The following is a 23685-nucleotide window of genomic DNA, read 5'->3' as shown; positions in this document are numbered from 1 at the left end:
CAGTACAATTCTGGATCCTGCAATAAAATGGACACATTTCAATTCATAATCCGTTTAATCTCATTAAAAAGTCTGCTGTATGTAGTTACAAATGTAATAAGTGTATTGGTATTCTTTTTCTTTATTCTCTCATTATCTCATTACCTCTGATCTTTTTATCTTGCAGCAAGCTTTCTCTACTTGTATTTTTAATTTTACTAACTGCTACATTTGTAGTCTGTTGCCTATATCCTCTTAGCCTCTTTTGTTTTTTCCATTTCTTTTTTTAAATATTCTGTGCTTGGACTGTTTCTCTTAGCCCTTATCATTTCCCCATTATTGTTTTATGCTGTATGGGTCGTTTGCGACAGTTGCATGAAAAGTTGCAAAAAAAGCATCAAAAGTCAAAGAACATAGATCATGGTAGGGACTAGCATCAATTTATACTGAAACTTGCGCCTAAATGGAAAGTCGCAAAAAAAGCATCAAAAGTCAAAGAACATAGATCATGGTAGGGACTAGCATCAATTTATACTGAAACTTGAGTCTAAATGGAAAGTTGCAAAAAAGCATCAAAAGTTACAGAACATAGACCATGGTAGGGACTGGTGTCAATTTGCACTGAAACTTGCGCCTAAACGGAAAGTCACAAATAAACACGTAAAATTGTGTTTATGTAAATAATGCATTTGATGCAAGCAAAACTTTGCAATGTCCTATGTTTATTTGGTGCAATAGAAAGTAGCAAAACAAAACTTATACCACGACAGCACCAACATTACATTGAATATAGACAATAAATAAATAAATAAATCATATAAAAGCTCCATTGCATGCTGCACTATACATGCAGTGCAATGGAGCTTTTATATGATTTTAAATTCACATTCTTATAAAAATTTATAAAGAATTGTAACCAGCGCTGTATGTACACCTATTTATCATTTGTCAAGCCTTGAATTTATTTTCCTGCTTACACTACCCCCACCCCAAGTGTACATGGAGGAGCATGATGGGTAATGGGCATGTGTGGGGATTTCTTGCCCCATGTCTGCACACAAGATATAGCCTGCACCAGGAACGGCCACAGTTTGCAGCGTAATATTTGCCTGGCTGCACGCAAGCACCAGATATATCAGGAGGTCAGCGTTATATATCTGGTGTTGTGAGCGGAGAGGCGTTTACATCAAGTGCTGATGCACCACGCACCAGCATGTAATAAATCCCCCCATTGTGTTATATATCCCACAAGTTGAGCCCAGTAAATAAAAAAAATGTTTAACAAAATTTATTGAAAGTGCATCAATAAATTCAGTGTACCAGAGAATGGTGCATAATACCCAATCCACAAAAAAACAAGCACTCACAAGCAATTATGACTTTAAAATGTTAAATGTTATGGCGTTTCAAAGATGAGGAATTACAAAAGACAAAACAATGACTAAAGGATAAAAATGATCTCAACATGTAATACTGATGCCCGTGTTACTCACTGTAGCAATGATATCAAATTTACAATTAAAATATGTTTAATTATTGTGGTTTTAAACACACAACTAATGAAGTTGTGTCAAAAAACTGATATTTTTGCCTTGCACCACATATATTTAGTTTTTATTGACAATAGACAACTTGTCTGACAAAAAACACAGGCTTTTGGAAAGAGGACATAGTATAAGATACCAAACAGTGTAATAATTATATCAGAAAATTCTAACAATAAGTTAAACTCATGTATAGAAGTTACAAATTAAGAGTACATAACTTAAGGGGGCAGATTTACTTACCCGGTCCATTCCCGATCCAGCGGCGCGTTCTCCGTCGAGGATTCGGGTCTTCCGGCGATTCACTAAGGTAGTGCGCCCGATGTCCACCAGGTGTCACTTCTGCGCTGAAGTCCGCCGGAGTTCGCTGGAGTTCATCGGCCTATCTTGGGTGCAGGTAAGCATGTGTCAAGCGACACATTTTTTAAAAAAATTCCGCCTTTTTTTCTAATCCGTCAGGTTTTCTGGTTCCCACGCCCCCCAATTTCCGTTGCGTGCATGCCGGCGCGGATGCGCCACAATCTGATTGCGTGCGTCAAAAACCCGAGGCAATTCGGCGCAAATCTGTATTTTTCAGGAAACCTGACGAAAAATAGCGATTCGGGCCCTTAGTAAATGACCCCCAAGGTGTCTCAAATGTATCATCCAGCTTCAGTCACTGTGTTAAGCATAAAGCAAAAAATGTATACACTGTTAATATATAAGACAGGGAAAAGCCATCTGTTCTAAGGATACAACATGCAGGTTCCCCATGTGTCCTTACAATGGACATACAGAGGGATACCTTGTTTAGGGTATTTCCCTAAAGGATGTCATTGTACATCCCTAAAGATGTCTGTATGTTTGCGCATTATTCAATGATACTGCATTTTTTATTGCTCCACCACTTTGTCCCTATTATTCTTTGTTAATTTCTCCCTTATGAAAAAATTGCTGCATTAAATGTTTCCATTGTGCTAAGAGATTTAATGAAAAATTTTCTTTCCAAATACCACTTTCTTCATTTATAAGAGATATACTTATTAGTCAAATAATATTGTTACAATTTAGCCTATAAAAAGAAGAGGAAGAGAAGAGATTGCAAGATTGGAAGGCTGATATATCTGGGGAAATTAAGATACACAGAGTCAGAGACTCTGGGGAAATAGAGATAATCAGTCTTTGCTGGAATTGGTTATGTATGACTAAATAATAATTTGACATTCTATATATTCTCCCAGGACAGCTACCCCACAAATAAGAAATATTACATTTCATTAAACTATAAAAAAACATATCAAGCTACAGGATATTCAGTGGAGTATGATCCACCAAAATGATATTATATACGATGTTTATTATGTTTTGTAAGATTAGGTTAAATAATCCCAGATGATCTTTGAAAATGTAAAGTAAATATTTGTAAATATTACAGATTGTAATTTAGATGATTCCTTCAATAAATGTCATAGTACTTTCAGTATATATTGTATCAGTGTAAGAAAAGTAGACTGATCTTTCTCTAAATAACTGAAGATCTCTATACTTTCTTACTTGTCTGGTGGAAACAGAAATTAAAGTTGAAGAGGACTTTTAAAATATACTTTGGTAAACAAATCAGCCTTGCTTTTCTTTTTTCTCATTTTTGATTTGAAAATTAAACAAAGTTATTGATATATAGATTGGAAAACCATGTAAAATACATTGAGAAACACCTGGTTACCTATAATTAACAATCTCCAAAGTCATGTGGAAATGAGCAGAGAAGAGTCATATTTTGTCTATTCTAGTTCAGGTCACATCAGGTTTGTCATCCTGTGACTTACAGGACCAGAGATACATGTTTGTTAAAGAAATAGATGGTAACTGTATCTTTAACAGCAGCGCAGAACATTAAGGGGCACATTTACTTACCCACCCCATTGACGCCGCCGATCCAGAATGTCCGATGAGGATTCGGAGCTGCCACGATTCACTAAGATCGTGCGTCCAATTTCCTGCATGTGTTGCTTCCCCTGTTGAGGTTTTCCTTCTTCTTCCTGAGTGCTGATTTTGCGACACAATTTGGTTTTTAAATTCCGCTGTTTGTCTGAATCAGTCGGGTTGTACGATGTCCTGATGTCCCGATATCCCTCCCCCAATTTGTTTTTTTTGCCTGCAAGCCGGCGCCGATACGATCGCGTGCGCCAAAAACCCAGGGCAATTCAGGGCAAATCTGAAAAAAACCGCAAAACCTGACGAAAATGCGGTTTTCGGACTCTTAGTAAATGTGCCCCTAAGACTTTGTTTTTTACTGTTTGTATCTCTGGTTCTGAAGCTAGAGACGTCTGAATTGACACTTTTCTTTCTGCTCACTTTCACATGACTATTGAGGAGATTTTTTTATAGGTAAACAGGATAAACAAAAGGTTTACTATAAAAATACATTGCTAGAAAGAATATTTTATTCCATACCTGTGGGGGATAGTAGTCTAATAGCCTGAAATGGGGTGACACATTATTTTTCCTAAAATACCAGGGATCTGTACATTTAAAAAAGGTTAATGTTAACAACATGAACAAACAGGACTGGTAAAGAGGAAGAGCAAACCTAGGACTGGCTACTAGGCAAGGCTGTGTCCTGCCATGGTTACTTATAATCAATAAGATATTTTCTTAATTGTTTATTTATTTAGTTGATAATATAATTTCCCTTTCAAAAAAGCAGTCATAAAGAGGTGGTCTGAGTGTTTGTTAGCCTGCAGTTCTGCTGAGTGTATCTACTACTTAAGATGTAAATATGTGTCTATGTAAATAAGGTGCCTTTTTAATTAAATATCATTGCTAATCTTCTTTGCAGACGAATGTATCCAGAGCCAACTGTAATAAGATCATCATGCTGTTCACTGATGGAGGAGAGGATAAGGCAACTGAAACATTTAAGCTGTACAATAAGAATAAAACAGTGAGTACTTTCCAACAAGAAAATTCTGGATTCTGTACAAGTATAATATTCAGGACAGCTTGCTATTGTAATCTGAAATCTAGAATGACAGTGCAGGACACAGGGATTTTCCCTTTCACTGGATTTTGATAGAGATCCAGATGGACAAGAAATGACTATTTATGTAGGGGGTCAGATTCAGGCTGCCGATTATGTGATCATAAACAGCAGCTTCAAATCAATATGTGTATTTTTTTTTCAATTTTTGAAAATAAAGAACTTTACATTTACAGATGTTTCTATAAACCACTATATTTAGGTTACATTCTATAAGGAACAGGTTCTCAACTGTAAACATTTCCTCAGGACAGTGTCAACTAAGTTGACACTACTGTCAGAATTTCCATTAAAAAGGGAAAAAAGAAGATGATAAACAGAAATAAACTGAACAAAACTGAAGACATGTCAGTTACTGTCTGTTTTCTAATTTATTATGACAAATAATTGATCTGTATCTTGTGTCTATAATTTATTCTATCTAATCTATCTATCTATCTATCTATCTATCTATCTATCTATCTATCTATCTGACAAGAGTGTGTTCTAACACAACACACGCTAGCATCTTAATCTACCTATCTACATCTATCTAACAATTAATCATCTATTTATCTATATTTGTATAGATTAATTATATCAGTCTATCTATTGAACAAGAGTCTCCTTTGAAGCTGAAGGAGTTGTTGAACACAGGAACCCTCTATATGGGAATAATTTAAATGGGGATGTTCATTGTCTTTGTACTTAAAGACTTAATGAAAATCATAAAAACATGTACACACAGTGTTAAGTAAGCTATTTTCAAAAAATTTAACATAGCAAACCCATTCCTGCTGAGTGATTTAGGATGCACCCAGTAGGGACTACGGAGCCATATGCTCAAGAAAAAGAAAAATTGTTACTAAATATATCATTAAATGCAGTCAGTTCTCTTTACTGTTGAAAAGAGAGACAGGAAATGTAGCGGTTTTCACAACAAAGACTTCCTTGAGTATATATGTATATATATATATATATATATATATATATATTATATGTACAGTATGTGTGTGTGTGTATATATTTATATATATATATATATATATATACACACATACATATATATGTATATATATATATAAGTAAAAAAGTAAAAAAAATAGGCTGCACACCACAATATAAAAAAGAGTGGGTACTTTATTCACCCAAGTGCTACGTTTTGGATATATATAGAACCTGGCAAGCTCTGTGTAACGCTGCATAATCTGTGTGGGCTATAAAAGTAAAAGAATTATTGTTATTATATATAACACCAAATTCCACTTGGTGCTTGGCCAGTTTAATTAACAGTTGTCGATGTCCATAACTTGTTCTTTTCGGTTGGATATACTATCACATAGATGTATTCTAGTTCCAAATGGCCTTGAAGTGTCACATGAAGGGACTTGATACTTAGCTTTGTATTTCTTTACTATTTTCTGAACTGTAGGATTACTGAAGCTTCCACAAGATGTCAGTACTGAGACAACGTAAAAGTGAACAGTGACCATTAGTCTGCTTTGTTAGTTTCCTGTACATTCAGAAATTAAATTAATTTCCAAAATTGTGAAAATAGAAAAAAAAAACTTTTATAGTACTTACTTTATCATTTTAAAGCATGCAGAATGCGTATTTAGTGATTTGTCTGTAAAGTACTGCCAGCATTCCTTCCATTAGAGAACATGAAGACATCAAAGTGAAAATTTTGAAATATTGCTCCACATTTATTAAAGTGTTTGTGACAGTTTTCTGTCTGACTTTGCACTGCAAAGAACATGCAAACTGCTGGCACATGTAATTATAAAGTGTCTGTGCCTGTTTTGTGTTGCGGCTACACTGTGTCCGACAAGACAGAAATAATGTTCACCTAAAGGGGCATGTTAGTGCTTAATTGGAGTTTGCACCACATTTATTACTGACATGCACCATAACTCTGTCCGTGCCACAATTGTGCAGCATGAACACTTTTATCAAAATTAGCGCAAATTTACTAGGTGCAGTTTGCCTGTGGAGTGAGCAGATTCATGAAAATTGGTGCGTGTTCTTCATTAAACTGGAACCACCTGCATTGCTTGGGAAATGTTCACCAACTTTTTTTGGTGCACCTTCAACATAGAGCGTGCGTCATAATTTTGTTGAATCGTGGTAATAAACCACGCGCTGAACGGTTTCTACTCTGCACCGGAACGCCCCTTTATGTGCAGAATTTTGTCTGGCGTTGTGTCAGTTCTTAAATACGTGTGCAAGCACATTCACTTCCAGAGCAGTGTAGGGGGCACCAGTAAAATGAAGACTGTGTGCCAGATTTGATAAATTTGCCACACTTTACACATTCAGCAGGCAAACTCCACATAGTACAACTGCACTAGCTTTGATAAATGTGGGCTATTATATTTTGTGCAGTAACATTTAAACTTTTATTTCTAGTATAACCACTTACTTATGTGGCATCTATATTTGGAGATACCCTAGAGATAATGCATACAATGGCCAGAACACGTTTGAACTAATACCCTAGTACTGCATGTCAAGTAGCTTTTATCCCATTATCCCCTCATGAACTCCAGCAGTTTATGTACATAAGGGATATTAAAATATCATATAATTTAGTAGTGATTCTGAAATCCTCCTATATTTATGTATAGTCAAGTTGAAAACAGTCTACAGCTGTAATATGCCATGTGTGCCTATGGGGGCATAGAAAAAGCTTACAGGCCCCAGTGCAAAAGTTAACTTTCTCATCCCAACACAACTTTTGCTGATGCCTTTCAGTGGAAGCCATTCAGTCCTTTCAGAAGCTCTTCTAAACCATCAATGCAACACAGTTCCATGCTATACGTTGTGCCCCCTATACGTAAAAGAAGTACATAAGTTGCTATTTTTAAGTTGTGCAATATTCCTATTTACTAGTCTCTGTCTGGCATAAAAAATTGCCACATGTACAGAAACCTGCAATTTCAAAGTACTTTATTTCTGGATTTTTCTGCATTAACTTCTACTACATTAATCAGCATTAACAGTAAGAAGAAGTATGAAACCCAACCAGATGCTGAAGCGTCCTCAGAAGTCCAAATCTATTAAATTAGGTCTCCAAACACCTGCTGGTGCCGGGCCTGGAAGAGAGCGGAAATTATACAGGATAATAGCATGCCGGCAAGTGGATACAAGGCAGTTAGGCTATCCATCATATACAGATTTCTAAAAATCTCTTGAGAAAGAACAGAGAGATTTATTCAGCACAAATATGTAATCCCTGCTTCACAGTCTTACTCTTTGGTTCCCTTGTATAATGTAATAGTAAATGGAAGATTGCCTGGTACTGCAGTAAAATGATTAAGAAACACAAATCATGTGACCTACTAGACTGGTCTCTTTTGGAAGGCCACAACGTGACCATTTCTCCATAAATTTCCTTTTTTATTATATTAGAGAGCGGTTATGTCATGTAGTATCTAGTTTCAAACCATGAGGAGTTTAACAAGGTAATAGAGCTATTATGCGTTGTCAGTAGAGTTGTCCTTGCACTCTTTGCTTTCCTTTGGGAGTATGCAGATGTAGCATAGCTGAGTTTGTCAATGAAATGTATTTCATAAGCTCAGTGATTATTCACTCATTTAAAATAATGACTAAAGATAAAGGACATCTACCACCAGGATAAAGGATTGTAATCCAAGCACACCTGCATACTGGTGTGTGCCCCCCTGGCAGGATCCACTCTTCTTTTAGCTTTCTATGCCTTGGATTTTATAAAAAAAGTATTTTAAAATTATGCAAATGAGACTGAGAGGCTTTGGGCTCCATAGGCATTAATGGAGCCTCTCAGGCCAATTTGCATAATTTTAAAACCTAAAAATTCTAATCACCCCCTTTCCCTAGAACTGATATAAATATTAATAAACAGTAAAAATTATAAACACATTAGGTATTGCCGCATCGAAAAATGCCGATATATCAAAATATAATAACAGTTTTTCACTGCGTTTAACCCCGTAATGGAAAATAGCGCCCAAAGTCGAAAATGGCACTTTTTTTGCCATTTTGAAACATATAAAAAAATTAATAAAAAGTGATCAAAAGGTTGCACAGTCCTAAACATTATAGCAATGAAAACGCCATCTAAAGTTGCAAAAAAGGACATCACCCACTGCTCCGTACACCAAAGTATGAAAAAGTTATTGGCGCCAGAAGATGACAAAATCCCCCAAAAAAATTTTGTACAGGAGGTTTTAATTTTTGTAAATGTATGAAAACATTATTAAACCTTTACAAATGTGTTATCCCCGTAATTGCACTGACCCAGAGAATAAAGTAGACATGTCATTTGGGGCGCACAGTGAAAGCTGTAAAATCCAAGGCCACAAGAAAACATTGCAAATGTGTTTTTTCACCATTTTCACTGCATTTGGAATTTTTTTTCCGCTTCCCAGTACACGGCAGGGAATACTCAATGCCGTCACTATGAAGTGCAATTTGTTACGCAGAAAATAAACCATCACACAGCTCTTTATGTGGAAAAATAAAAAAGTTATAGATTTTTGAAGGTGGTGAGTGAAAAATGGAAGTGAAAAAAATAAAAAAGGCCAAAGAAAATCAAAAGACAAGGGTGCACTGTCTCTGCCTTGAGTAAACAAGGTTTAATTACCAGAGGTGATGAGGGTTCTTTACTGAAATAACTGTGAATATATGGAATAGCCTGCCTCAGGCGGAGGTCACAGTAAGAACAACAGAGAGCCCAAAGAATGGACTAGATGCTTTCTTACATTAAAATAACATTGATGGCTATGTTATTTAATATAGAATTATGTTTCCTTATATCCCTTCCTTATGTCATCCATTCCCTTTGCTTCATTGGTTAAACTTGAATGACATATGCCTTTTTTTAACCATATAAACTATGTAACTATGTTATTATGCTTGGTTTTGAATATGTATTTTGGCCTTTTTCAAGAGGGATTGTATGTGGCCTCTATTTTAATGCTGTAAGAGTCTAGATTAACAGTCACTATAATAACCTTGTGTAAATATGACCAAAGTTGTAGCTGGAGAGCTACAGTAATTACCTGAAACAATCATTTGGGGGTATACTATGGAAGGTAAATAGGATCTGAGTACAAACACTTATGTAAGGAATTAAATTAGTTAAGAAGCAAAAGGTGTTCTATGCCAGGGTAGAAACTAATCATAAATATGTATAGTTGATGTCTCTGGTAAGCATCTTCCGAAGTGAGCAGATTCAGCAGCCATGTCAATGCTCTGCTTCTTAGCCTAAAACTGCGCTTGTTTCCTTCAACAGTACAAGGTTGAGGTAGTGACTATGATACCAGGGGGATTCTCTTCAGCAGGCGGAGAAAAACGGGGAATGGCAGTCAGAGGCTTTTCCTGAGGATATATGTATACAGCTGCTGGCTAGCAAAATGGCATGACTGGAGACCAGCCATTGGGGCTCTACTTCTCACAAAGCAATATTCCCATATACTTAGTTTTGTAGCCTCAAGGGACACCACACCAGCAAACTTAGTTCTGAAGAAAAGTCCTTGGGTGTTTTGGGAAAAAAAATCACACAAGTGTTAGCTAGGATACGAGTACATTATCTTGTATATGGGCAGAGCTCTCTCTCCACATGACAGATCCACCCTTAATCGGTTATGTTGTCAGAAAAATACAAAAGTTATGGCTATAGAAAATTGATGATAAAACAAGGAAAAAAGCCATGATCATTAAGACACACCTAGGCCTAATCTTTTAGGGCTTAAAGGGAACCTACCACCCCGATTCTACCTATAAAGGTAGAAGGGGTGGTAGGTGGATGGATGGGACGTGAGGATAGCCCTTTTTTGGGCTAATCCTCAAGTCCCGGGTGTCTTTTAGAAAACTTTATTGCATGTATATGCAAATTTTTTAATGCGGCTACTGGGGCGTGGAGTAGCCGGACATGAAACTACTAGTCGCGGCTACTCCACGCCCCAGTAGCCGCGTTACTCCGCCTAGCAGGTAATCTTCGGAGCGCAGCTCCTAAGATGCCATAAAGTTTTCTAAAAGACACCCGGGACGTGAGGATTATCCCAAAAAAGGGCTATCCTCACGTCCCATTCATCAACCTACCACCCCTTCTACCTTTATAGGTAGAATCGGGGTGGTAGGTGCCCTTTAAAGAATAAAAGCACCTAGTACAATACATAATAATAAATAATAAATTAATTCCTAGAGTTTTATGAGAAAAAAATCCTATCAACATTGTGTAGACTATATGCAATTCACTATGTATTTACCTTATTAAATAAAACATTCAAAACATATACACCGTATGTATTATTATTTGGAATCTATAATTGATACAAGTTCTGTAGAAGTCATAAGTTACAAGACACAGCTATACACAAGTTTAAGAACATTGTAAGCTAGCGTTTTCAGTAAGTCAGTTATCTCAGTAACTACAATCTAATCTAAAGATGAATATTTCCTGTAATGTGATATACTGACGTCCTTCCAGCTAAAAGTTGTGTACACAAAGCATGTGACATTTGTCAGAGTCCTGTTTCTTTACAGGAGGTCAAATCAGAAATATTATGGTAAATCCTAAAATAGCAACGCAGCAACATTAATGAAGGTTTTTGTAAACTAAACATGTCATATTCTTTGATAAGAGGGGACTGAGATTTCCAGTTTTATGCAGATGAAATCTCAGGAAAACCCCTTTTAATGATTAAACACATTTTACAGACACAAAACAATTGAATGGTTTTTAATACAGAAGAACATAATGTTAAAGAGGACCTGTCAAGCGAAATAATCCTTTTAGAAGCACTTACTAAAGTAAGCAGCTCCCTAGCCCTACTCCAGTAATAACAGTGTTAAATCGCTAGTTTCATCGGAACATACAGATAAGCTAGGAAAAAGTGCACTACATAGCCGTCCGAACTTCAGACCAAGCTTACAACATTCAAGAGTGGGTGGTGCGAGGCAATCCACTTACCTCAGATTCTGCCCCGAACCACCACTGCCACACCTGATACTGGCGGTGACTGCCAGGCTCCATGTCGCCTGGTCAGATAATCCCCTTATGAATACGCCGGACCGATGTTTGGTCCGGTGTTTAGAGAGCTATGGCAGTGCAGCGATTTAACACTGCTATTAGTGGGGTAGGGCTAAGGAGCTACTTACTTTACCCTGATCATATGGAAGCAGGTACCTTTGTTGTTTTGTGGGTTTACAAACATTTTGAAGATAATCCCCAGCCTATCTTACATGCTACAGATATTTTACTGATATTAAAATCTTGCACCAGGAGACTACAATTGGATTAACCATCTATCTAAATAGTTTATCTGGGCAGGAAAGACATCAGAAATTGTTTTTCATATCCTGAAACCAAGTTACACAGAGGCCTAAACTTCAAGAACATTTAGCTGCTGAACTTGACCTTGCATTTGCATATTATACAAAACTTGCTCCAATACATCAGCTATCATACATATATGTACATGGACCAATACCTGTCCCAAGAGCAAATTCAAAATTTTGTGTTGCAGTAGCTCATTTCTTCCAGATGGGGCTCTGCAATCAACTGAACCAGTCACTCTGATGTATTTACTCATTAACATATTGGGGGTCATTTACTAAGGGCCCGATTTGCGTTTTCCCGACATGTTACCCGAATATTTCCGATTTGTGCTGATTTTCCCTGTATTGCCCTGGGATTTTGGCGCACGCGATCGGATTGTGGCACATCGGCGCTGGCATGCATGCGATGGAAATCGGGGGGCGTGGCCGAACGAAAACCCGACAAATTCGGAAAAACGACCGCATTAAATGAAAAAAAGTGTCGCGGGACTTGCACTTACCTTCACCAGGAATAGGCCGGTGAACTTGAGTGCATTCCAGCGGGCCTTGGGGAACTTCAGCGCAGCAGACGCTGGGACAGATCAGGGGAAAGCCACAGGATAGGGTGTATCCTTTGGCTTTCCCCTGATCTGCCCAGCGTCTGTCCATTATGTTTTCGGGTAAGTGTGCAATGGCAATTTGATACTTTTTCAACACTGGACGGTACCTCCAGTGTTGTGCATGGTTTATCCACACTGCACTATTGCCACTTTTTTTCCCTATTTATTTGAGTCAAATATTTTGACCCCATCACTGTCATTATCTATTATATTATTTGGACTCTGGGCTAAATAGGGGTAGCCATTGGTCTCCTGTGTTGCCCTTTATTTCCATCTTGGGCTACTTGTGTCCCCTATACATTGTATTTATACTCTTTCCCCATTTGAGGGTTATATATGTTGAATTGATGTATTTATTTCTAAATAAAGAATATTACTTTTTACAGATTAGTGTTTTTTGCCGCTCTGGTTTTTTTGGTATTTTGTATGTATAGTTTGAGAGGCGTTTCATGATTTGTTGAGGAGTGTAGGGGTTGATTTGGTTTTGTGTTTCCTATCTTGTACGTAACCCGGGGACTGCCTGTATAGTGCAATGAAACTATAGGAATGATGCCCTTCTCACAAGAGCTTACAATATACAATAAAGTGTTTTGTCGGAAATAGTTTTTGATACCCTCGCATATTGTGTTGGTAAGCAATGTAAGCAAGGTTTATAGTGTTCACACAGTAGATAATGACAGATAAAGATTTACACATCACCCTTTTTTTTAGCCCCTATTGAATGATGGATGGATATCTATATTTGCTGCTGTCTTTTGCTAGAACTGTGGGTAACAGTATGCCATAAGCTAGCAGTCAAGAACATACAAGTGTCCTATAAAAGTAGACGCATTGATGGAGCACAGGACCAAGCTGTAAGTCCTAAATAAATCTTCACAAATAAATTGTTTGTGCCACAACTACATAAAATGAAAGCTCAGAAATGATTCATCTTACCACACTTCAGTGTTGAAACCAACCTCCTTTGTCATTGTTCACACCATGCCGATTATCAGAAGCTCAGAAGCCTGATGATGAGGAATCCAGTGGGGCTGGAAGGAAATAGACCCATTTGTTTGCTGTTTGAGTCACTTTAAAGAGTTGACTACTGACACAGTTTTATAAGTCGGGATTTTTTTGTTGTTGATTAAGAGGGACTTTTAACTTAACCCCTAAGGCCTTACTAGAGAATATAAGAAGTCAACCTTTACCTAGCTATTCTAAGAGGGTCATTTATCTTATCTCTGTTTGTTTTGGCTTGTTTTTGTTTTTTTATTGTCGGCTTCTTTGATAATTTATCAGGCTTGTGTTAAAAGGTTTTTTTCAGATTTCTTTTTGTGACATTTGTTGCGACAGAAATGTCTCAAGTCGCCTCTTTCCATTTTGTAAGTTTTCCTTAAGTATGGTCTTGTCTTGAATTTTTGCACCAAAAAATGTTTCAAATGTTGAGGAAATAAATGTCATTTGCGACTGGAATAGAAGATAAATGTGTCTTACTGACGATAAACAATTTTCCGGCAGTACACATTTTAAAAATTTCCCCCAAAAAGTTGCAAAAATTGCAAAGGGCCATAAAATGTCTCAAAAAAGACAGAAAAAAAGTCTTGCTTTGCTTTATTCCTATATAGAAATATCTCTACATTTTGAAAAGCATGCTGTGGTACACAATGAACCTTTCAGGTTTCTGTGACTATCATTTTCCAGATATTAAAGTACTAATTTTTCACATGTAATGACATTGGAAGCACTAATGGATTCCGTCATAAGATCATAAGAACTGTTTTTTCACATTTGTTATATGTTTTTATTACAAGTATTACTTAGAGAACCTGATACTTAAATGTTTGGATAAGTCAGTCGCCTCCTTTACATTACAGGGGTCAGTGTTTAATGCACTGTATTATTTCTCTAAACTGCAGTGGAAGAATTTGCTATTTAGAAATGTACATTTACTCGTCTTTTGTGTCTGGTGTATCTCAAAAGGTTTCTACGGCATCGTAAGTAAGGTCATGCGAGGGATGATTCGGATCTGTTAGTATTTTACATTTTTCACTCTGTTCTCTCCGCAAATACTCTTCCAATTACTTCTATTCTCCCTGTTATCATTAGAAGTGATCATGGCAATTTATAAAGTGTTGTTGTTCACCTGACCCCTTACAAACTGAGGTCAGGAGAAAAGCAGTCACTGCTTAACATTTGTAAAATAGGACCTGCTGTGGTTATGTAATAACTTAACATTGTATTCTAGTCCTTGAATGTTTTTTTATTGCTTATTCATTGATTTTTAAAATGCACAAGGATATTCTGTAAATATATCTGACATTAACCCTGTGCCAAAGAGATGCCAAAATAGGGAGTATGAGGAAATAGAGACAGAGAATGCAATGAATTTAGTCAACATGTCAACATTGTACCAAAGTTTGATACCAGGTAAAGATTTGGCATTGTGGAGTAATAGCCTGGCCATAAGTTATTTTTTCCTGTTTTAATGGTAAAAAATATGTGAAATGGTAAAAAAAATTGAACCGTAACAATGCATAATATAACTATGAAAATAATAATAAATATTTATTACATAGTGCTATCATTTTACTTTACAGATCAAGTGGTACATATACACACAGACATTACAGGGTAATAAAAGGGTCTGATGAAACAATAAGAATAAGGAGCCTACCGCCACGAGCTTACAATCAGTGATGACTGGACCCATTAAAAATAGAAGTTTAAAAACCTCCTCTGGTCCGGATTTGGGTACCAAAACCTTGATCCCAACCAGTAACACCTGCAAACAGTGCTGGCACAAATGACAAGTTTTGACTGTTTAAATTCTGATAGCAAAGTTGGCAGCAGCAAATAAAATACTGTAGCAGTGTGTTACACCATTTTGGGGTGGGTTGCTGCTGCCAATATCGTCATACGGGAGTACAGATCCTCCCCAAAATAGCAACGCTCATTGCTGCTGGCAGGTTGGTACTAGTGCACATGGTCACTGTGATTTAAATGCAGCTGGGGTAGGGGTTGAGCCGAACCCAGCCACAGTACAAACCTGAACTTTGCGGTTCACATCCGCTCAGCACTATTTATAATATATGAGGAAGAAAGGGTGACAGAATGGAGCAGATTTATCAAGCTGTCTGAAAGTCAGAATATTCTTAGTTGCCCATGGCAACCAATTACAGCTCAGCTTTCATTTTACCATTGCTCATGAATATTTTAAAGGGGAGCTGTGATTGGTTGCTATGGGCAACTAGTAGAGATGAGCGAGCACTAAAATGCTCGGGTGCTCGTTATTCGATACGAGCTTTTCCCGATGCTCGAGTGCTCGTATCAAATAACGAACCCCATTAAAGTCAATGGGAGACCCGAGCATTTTTTTAGTAAAAGAGAACATTAAAAGAACAGTGCATAATAAAATATCCCAGATGTTTACTGATGTTTTGCTTGTAAGAACACATTGAAGTAACACTATTCTTCACTTTGCAGGTGTTCGCGCGTGTCTCCCGCTAAGTTAGGAGATGTTCAGAACATCTGGAACATGAAGAATAGTGTTCTTTCAATGTGTTCTGCACTTAAATGTTCCTGTGTTCACAGTTTTTAATGTTTTAATTCTATTCTTCACTTTGCAGATGTTAGCGCGTGTCTTCCGATAATGTCGGAGATGTGCGCGCACATCAGCAATGTGAAGAGTAGTGTTATTTAAATGTGTTCTGCACTTAAATGTTCGTGTTTTCACTGTTTTTAATGTTTTAATTCTATTCTTCACATTGCAGGTGTGCGCGCGTGTCTCCCGATAGGTTCGGAGATACGCGCGCACAGCTGCAAAGTGAAGAATAGTGTTATTTAAATGTGTTCTGCCCTTAAATGTTTGTGTTTTCACTGTTTTTAATGTTTTAATTCTATTCTTCACATTGCAGGTGTGCGCGCGTGTCTCCCGATAGGTTCGGAGATACGCGCGCACAGCTGCAAAGTGAAGAATAGAATTAAAACATTAAAAACAGTGAAAACACGAACATTTAAGTGCAGAACACATTGAAAGAACACTATTCTTCACATTCCAGATGTTCCGAACATCTCCTAACTTAGCGGGAGACACGCGCGAACACCTGGAAAGTGAAGAATAGTGTTATTTCAATGTGTTCTTACAAGCAAAACATCAGTAAACATCTGGGATATTTTATTATGTAATAAAAATACTGTTCTTCACTTAATTTAATGCTCGATCTCGAGCCGGCGAGATACTCGTCCGAGTAACGAGCCGGTCCGAGTATGCTAATACTCGACCGAGCAGTATACTCGGACGAGTATACTCGCTCATCTCTAGCAACTAGCAATATTCTGCCATTCAGACAGCTTGATAAATCTGCCCCAATGACTCACATGTATTTCACTCTACTATGTAGCACTTTAGAGTTTAGTGTAACTTGGAGCTGCTGTACACAATGCAAAATCTGTACCAGACCTCCTAATAGTTTTACAGTTATAGTACTAGGGCCTCCAAACATGGAAGAGACATCTTATGAGTCTCCCAAATCTCCGGGGCAGAGGTTCACCCCCTAAAATTATGTTCTTACCATAGGACATTGGTTTTTGAAGAGCTTTCTTATGATACTGCCATATTATTTCAATTAGGTTGAGGTCTGAACTTTATAATGGGCCATTCTGTTGTTGATTTGCTGGTGTGCTTGTGGTCATTGTCCTGTTCCACAGTTTCACCAAGATTTAGCGATAGATAGAGATTAATATGTATACTTTCTATATTCTGCTTTGGAATTTCCTTAAAATAAATATCAAAATGTCTGCTGTATATGGATGACTCATTTGCATCCATACAACCTACTGTATATTGTGTTAACAGTGCAAAAGCACTATAGAGCGCATATTCTTCTAGTGCCTAGATAATATAATTTCAGCATTTACTGTCTTTTCTCTAGGTCCGTGTATTTACCTTTTCTGTCGGCCAGCATAATTATGATAAGGGACCCATACAGTGGATGGCTTGTGAAAACAAAGGTATTGTACATGGAAAATGTCTTATTTCAGTCTTAATATGTTTTTGTAGGTGATAACGAACCATAGTGAGATGTTTGTGTTCACCCAATGCAACCCCCATGTGGAATGAAGATATTATCTTACATTTATCTCCGTTCTCTAATAAGCCCCAGAAATGTTTATTTTTATAATATGAAGGATTCTCATTGCCACTGTAGCCTTAAAACTCTCCATGAATGACATTTTGCATTGTTTTTTATTATATTTATTAAACTACATCTGTTATGTGCCAGAACTGCTGTTTTTTGCCAACATAATAAAAATTGTTACCTTTCTTTAAATAAATGCAAAAGATCTATTCTACCGATCCACCTTACCCCTTAGAAATAGAAACACAGGAGGCTTCTCTCGACTATGTAAATATATAGATTTTTAGTGGCCACTTTATAATGTACAATATTTAGTACAAAACCTTTGATCACCTGATCACCATTGTTCAAATTGTTGCGATCGGATTTTGGTGCAGCGGCGCCGGCTTTCATGCGACAGAAAGCGGGGGGGGGGGGGGGGGGGACAGGCCGTTGACGATCAAACTGATTATGACTGAGCGCGGGATTTAAGATAAAAATTGTGTTGCATCCAATGCACTAACATGCATCGGGAAGAAAAAGGTGAACTCCGGCGGACCTGAGCGGGGACGCGACACATGTAGGTAATCGGGAACACGATCTTAGGGAATCGCGGCACAGGCACTGTCGGTCAATGCACTTTGGGTGAACTCCGTCGGCCGGGTAAGTAAATGTGCCCCTGTATGTTTCTTCAACACTTTAAACTCCACACAGATATTGATCTCAATCTACATTATAATAGCCCAGTTCATAAGGATTTAAATGATAAAATGAGAGTCTCGTTTCAAATATTATAGATAAGATCAATGTCCTATCGAAAAATAATTTGCCATTATTAAATTTTAATGTAATGAAATTGGTTGCAATATAGAATAATGTAAATACATCTCACCTTTCTTTTTCACTAATATTGGTTACTGGAATGTTGGTAATTTTATCCCTATAAGATAAAAAATATTATCTGTAACATTAATTCAATTTTTTTGTTTGTTGCAGTTTTGTGACAGTTGATTATTTGAGAGCTCAGCTCTGGATACACTTAACTGGATACATGTTTCCATTTTGCCTGTGTTCTGAGAATCCTTCATACCTACATAAACATTTTGGGTTGGGTTTATTTTAGCATTTACTTTTATGGGTGGGGGTGCTGTAACACAAAAATAAAGATAAAAAAGTAATTGTACAATTGTCATGATCTTTACTATAAGATATAATAGTCCTCCTCCTTGGATCATTATGTTTAGGTTACTAAGTGGATGTGTTACACACACTAAAATTGAGGCCTTATATAACGCTCTTAGATCCTAGTGAAAATTTGCAACAATGGTGCCACCTACTGCTAGGGTCTTTTTATTAGTTAGTGACAACTTTTTGCACCAGTTTGTGACTAGAACTGATATACATACAGATTGGAATATTTTGGAATGTAAAAAGAGTACTTTGGACCTTTCATCATGTATAATTCATTCTTCTTAGGTTCTGTCCATTTGAACAGATAATTAAAAAAGGAGTGGACAGATGTGGAATCATTTTTAATAATTACACAATTCAGTTTCATTCTCAAACTTCAATATTTCAGGTTACTACTATGAAATCCCGTCTATTGGAGCAATTCGAATTAACACACAGGTTAGTATTGTACATTTTCCTCTTGTTTTATGTTTATAGTACTATAGATGTTCTTTGTCTTCCAACATTTAAGTGTTGTGGTCTTAGATACAAAGATTGTTTTGGTGTTTTTTGTTTTTTTGTATGATTGCAAAATGAGTATGAAGATTTTCCAAATAGCGTGTAGAGAATAATTCACAAATATCCATTAACTTATTGACTTCCTTATTTCTATATTGTACTTCTTAATGTTAATTATCACATTACCATATCTACATATTATTATATATTATAGATAAATAAAAAAGAAAATAAGAATTAAAAATGAAAAAAACCAAAAAATGGGTAAAAAAATATATTTTTGACATTTATCAAATAATAATTGTTTGATTCATCTTAGAGGTTGATATATCCGGCTAAGTCAATGGGGTTTTGTGACTTTTTGTTAAAAGGTAGCAAAAATTCTCAAACTGTTCTGCAACTTCTTCTTAAGTTTTTCCTACACCTAGTCAGGACTAGAGTTTATTTGCAAATTTTTCAATTTGCTCCAAAATTTTTCATATGATCACATATGGATTTAAAAAATATATCAGGCACAACTCTGAAGAATTCTTGTTTGACTAATTTTGCTAATGGGAAAGTCGCAAATGTAGGCATAAATATATCTAATTTGCCAAAGTCGCATAAATAAGAGGGAAACCAAACACATCCGAATCCCAGACACTACACACTTACCCACTACCACTTACATATCTATGGAACGCAACTGCACAGAGCAACTCTGCACCCAGATACAGTCAACATTTATTCCATACAACTCAACGCTACCACCACTCATAATTACGCCGTACAAGACGCCCACACTAGGCCCACACACATACACCCAGATACACACTTTACTAGGTGCCGTACAGATCACCTGGACCCACACTGTCTATAGCTACTTCTAGCATACAGACACACACTGCCTATAGCTACTACTAGCACACAGACACACACTGCCTATAGCTACTACTAGCACACAGACACACACTGCCTATAGCTACTACTAGCACACAGACACTCACTGCCTATAGCTACTGTTAGCACACAGACACTCACTGCCTATAGCTACCTCACTGCCTATAACTACTGATAGCACACAGAAACTCACTGCCTATAGCTACTACTAGCACACAGACAATCACTGCCTATATCAACTACTAGTACACAGGCACTCACTGCCTATAGCTACTGCTAGCACACATACACACACAAGGTAACAAGGCTTGCCAGTGATTTACCTCTCCACAGTTATGGGAACATATAAAGCACAAGGAAAAAACTATAAAGGACTATTTAATATGAAAAATAGGCACAATGCTTAATAGATACAAAAATGTTGAAATAACAGACATACATAAAAGCAAACAGCAAAATAGAAAGGGATACAATAAAGAAAAGATGGACCTATTACTAATTGGATAGGCATAGAGATCTACAGTGGACAAACCGATTAAAAACCTTGGACCGCCTGCAAACTCAATGCATCTCCATGGCCAGACTAACAAGAATTGAATGCTGGCATGCTACTTTTAACAAACCACCTAATCCTCCCCCTTGGTCATGTGAGAGGAGTGTGGCTACACCTGAATCAAGGTGGAAAGTTAGAGACATTTCCTAATTTATGTTATATCTTTTCCCAAGGGACCCTTGATAAGATGATCTGCCCACCATATTTCTCAGCATGAATTAACAAATATAACAATACCAAACACCATTATGAAATGTTGGCCCAATGGTCTAATAGCCAATTTCTTGGCTCCCTTCCTCTGAAATCTTTGGTACTCGACATCCCAAGATTATTAGAGGATGCTGATCCAGATTTGTTGACCTGAAATTGAAATACAGGTGGTCCCCTACTTTAGAACATCTGACTTACAGATGACCCCTCGTTACAAACGGACCTTTGGATGTTGGTAATTTACTGTACTTTAGCCTTAGGCATCAATCCTGGTTCTTATGACAACCCAACATTTTTAAAATCCAATTGTCAGAAAGACCAAAAAAATTTGGCTGGGGTTACAATTATAAAATATACAGTTCCAACTTACATACAAATTCAACTTAAGAACAAACCTACAGAATCTTGTACGTAACCCAGGGACTGCCTGTATTTGCTTTATGACCATGTTTTCTTTGAAGTATAATTTTGTCATGTTCTTAAGTAGCCATTTTAAGACACATGAAAAACCATGAGGGGCTTGGAGACACCAAGTCTGTATCAATCAAGAATAATTCTGTTCAAGGACACAGGAAACCAATTAACATTTCTAAGGGGCAGTGGAATCTACAGAACAAGTGCTAATTATGTTAACTCATAGGGAAAGGTAACTTCACCTATGATAAGAAGGGACCGCATAATCCATAATTTATGACAAAACTTCTAAAAAATTACATACATGTACCGTATATACTCGAGTATAAGCCGACCGAGTATAAGCCGAGACCCCTAATTTTACCACCAAAAATTGGGAAAATCTATTGACTCGAGTATAAGCCGAGGGTGGGAAATGCATTAGTCACAGACCCCCCCCAGTATGTATACAGCCTGCCCCCAGTAATATACAGCCAGTCCCCAGTAGTATACAGCACTGCCCCCAGTAGTATACAGCACTGCCCCCAGTAGTATACAGCCTGCCCCCAGTAGTATACATACAGCTTGCCCCCAGTAGTATACAGCCTGCCCCCAGTAGCATACAGCCAGTCCCCAGTAGCATACAGCCAGTCCCCAGTAGTATACAGCACTGCCCCCAGTAGTATACAGCACTGCACCCAGTAGTATACAGCCTGCCCCCAGTAGTATACAGCTTGCCCCCAGTAGTATACAGCTTGCCCCAGTAGTATACAGATTGCCCCCAGTAGTATACAGCCTGCCCCCAGTAGCATACAGCCTGCCCCCAGTAGTATACAGCCTGCCCCCAGTAGCATACAGCCAGTCCCCAGTAGCATACAGCCAGTCCCCAGTAGTATACAGCACTGCCCCCAGTAGTATACAGCACTGCCCCCAGTAGTATACAGCACTGCCCCCAGTAGTATACAGCCGGCCCAGCATTAAAAGAAAATAATAAACTTATATACTCACCCTCCGGTGGCCCCGACCTGCAGCGCTGCTCCCCCGATGTCCGCGCGGGTCTTCTTCTGGCTTCCGCTCCCGTCTTCTCTCTTCACTAACTTCGTGCCAGGCGCCGCCATTGTTCTTCCCCGGCGGCGCCCGGCACGAAGTTAGTGAAGACAGAAGACGGGTGCCGAAGCCAGAAGACATCGGGGGAGCAGCGCTGCAGGTCGGGGCCACCGGAGGGTGAGTATATAAGTTTATTATTTTTTAAAGATTTTTTATGACTGTATGACTCGTGTACATTTTTTGTGCTGAAAAACTCGGCTTATACATGAGTATATACGGTAATTTTCCTTTTACTTAATAACTTAGTTATTTCTGTTGGTAATTTGGTAATCTCTCCCTTTCTTTCCCAGTATCTAAACCACATAGAACATAGACTTATAATTTGATTATTCTTATTATTTTTTATATCATTCACATCTTAACGTATTATCCACAATATTGTTTGTATTATAAAAAGTTATACAAATTTTAATATGCTTTCTGTATCAATTCTTCTTAGCTTTCTACATCTCTGCTTGCTGTCATTTTATAGAAAGCTTCTATGTTTACTGCCAGTGGATAGAAATAGGACCATACTCACACAAGTGTATGGCTAGTTAGTATCAAAATTATAATCAGAACTGTGTGTTATAATAAGCCGTGCACCTGTGTGACCATGGGCAGATTTCTGTCTACTGGAAGTAAACATAGAAACTTTCTATAAAATGACAGCAACCAGAGATCTAGAAAATGATGAGGAATTGATACAGAAAATATATTGGAAAAATGTATGACTTTTTATAATACAAACAATAACATTCGCTTGTTGAAATGGGAATAGGCGTGACTTTATCCACAGTGGTGGCCAAGGCGAAGTACAGAGTCGTAGAGCAGAATCGTAGTAGGGGACAGACAGGAGTCAGGAGCAAGGTAAAAGGACAAGGTAAGCAGCAGAGTAGTGAAGTCAGGAACGGAACTGGGGTTACAATGGGAATTCGCTATATAAGCGCATAGCATCAGGAACAAGCTTTCTCTAGGGAACTAGGGGGAAAGATCTGGCAGGGGACACAGGAAGGGGCCGGGATATTTAACTGGGAAGTCGGTCAGCCAGCACCAATTATTGGTGTGCTGGCCCTTTAAATCTTAGATGGCCAACACAAGTGCGCCCTGGGAGGTGGGCACTCGCACGCCGGAGCAAGGAGACTGTCGCTGGAACATGGCAAAGGTAAGTGAAGCTGAGTGCCGGAGACACAAGGAGGCACACTGGTGTGCCTGCAACCTGGAACATGGGTCACAGGGGCACCCATGACAATCACCACAAATTGTGACATTCTGTGATTATTTTAAGTTAAATAAAATTCTCCTGCATCATATGTATTCTTCCAAAACAATC

General features: G+C 37.7%; 1 protein-coding gene and 1 long non-coding RNA gene across 15 annotated transcripts in view; one reads left to right on the top strand and one right to left on the bottom strand.

Moving 5' to 3' along the window:
• Positions 1-18485, bottom strand: part of LOC140127063 (uncharacterized) — a 162463-nt gene extending 143978 nt beyond the window's left edge. The window contains exons 1-2 of the long non-coding RNA XR_011854945.1: positions 18435-18485; positions 13380-13474 (exon numbers count right to left, since the gene is read on the bottom strand). This is a non-coding gene — a long non-coding RNA (uncharacterized lncRNA). The remainder of the gene's footprint in view (positions 1-13379; positions 13475-18434) is intronic.
• CACNA2D1 (calcium voltage-gated channel auxiliary subunit alpha2delta 1) overlaps positions 1-23685 on the top strand; it is a 472576-nt gene that overhangs the window by 373105 nt on the left and 75786 nt on the right. For all 14 annotated transcript variants that reach the window (XM_072147264.1, XM_072147265.1, XM_072147262.1 and 11 more), the window contains 3 exons: positions 4342-4446; positions 17357-17435; positions 19122-19171. In XM_072147264.1, coding sequence (XP_072003365.1) covers positions 4342-4446; positions 17357-17435; positions 19122-19171 — 234 coding nt within the window. The remainder of the gene's footprint in view (positions 1-4341; positions 4447-17356; positions 17436-19121; positions 19172-23685) is intronic.

This window comes from Engystomops pustulosus, chromosome 4, assembly GCF_040894005.1.
Source record: "Engystomops pustulosus chromosome 4, aEngPut4.maternal, whole genome shotgun sequence".
NCBI classification, from domain to species: Eukaryota; Metazoa; Chordata; class Amphibia; order Anura; family Leptodactylidae; genus Engystomops; species Engystomops pustulosus.
This window is presented reverse-complemented; position numbering and strand designations above follow the sequence as displayed.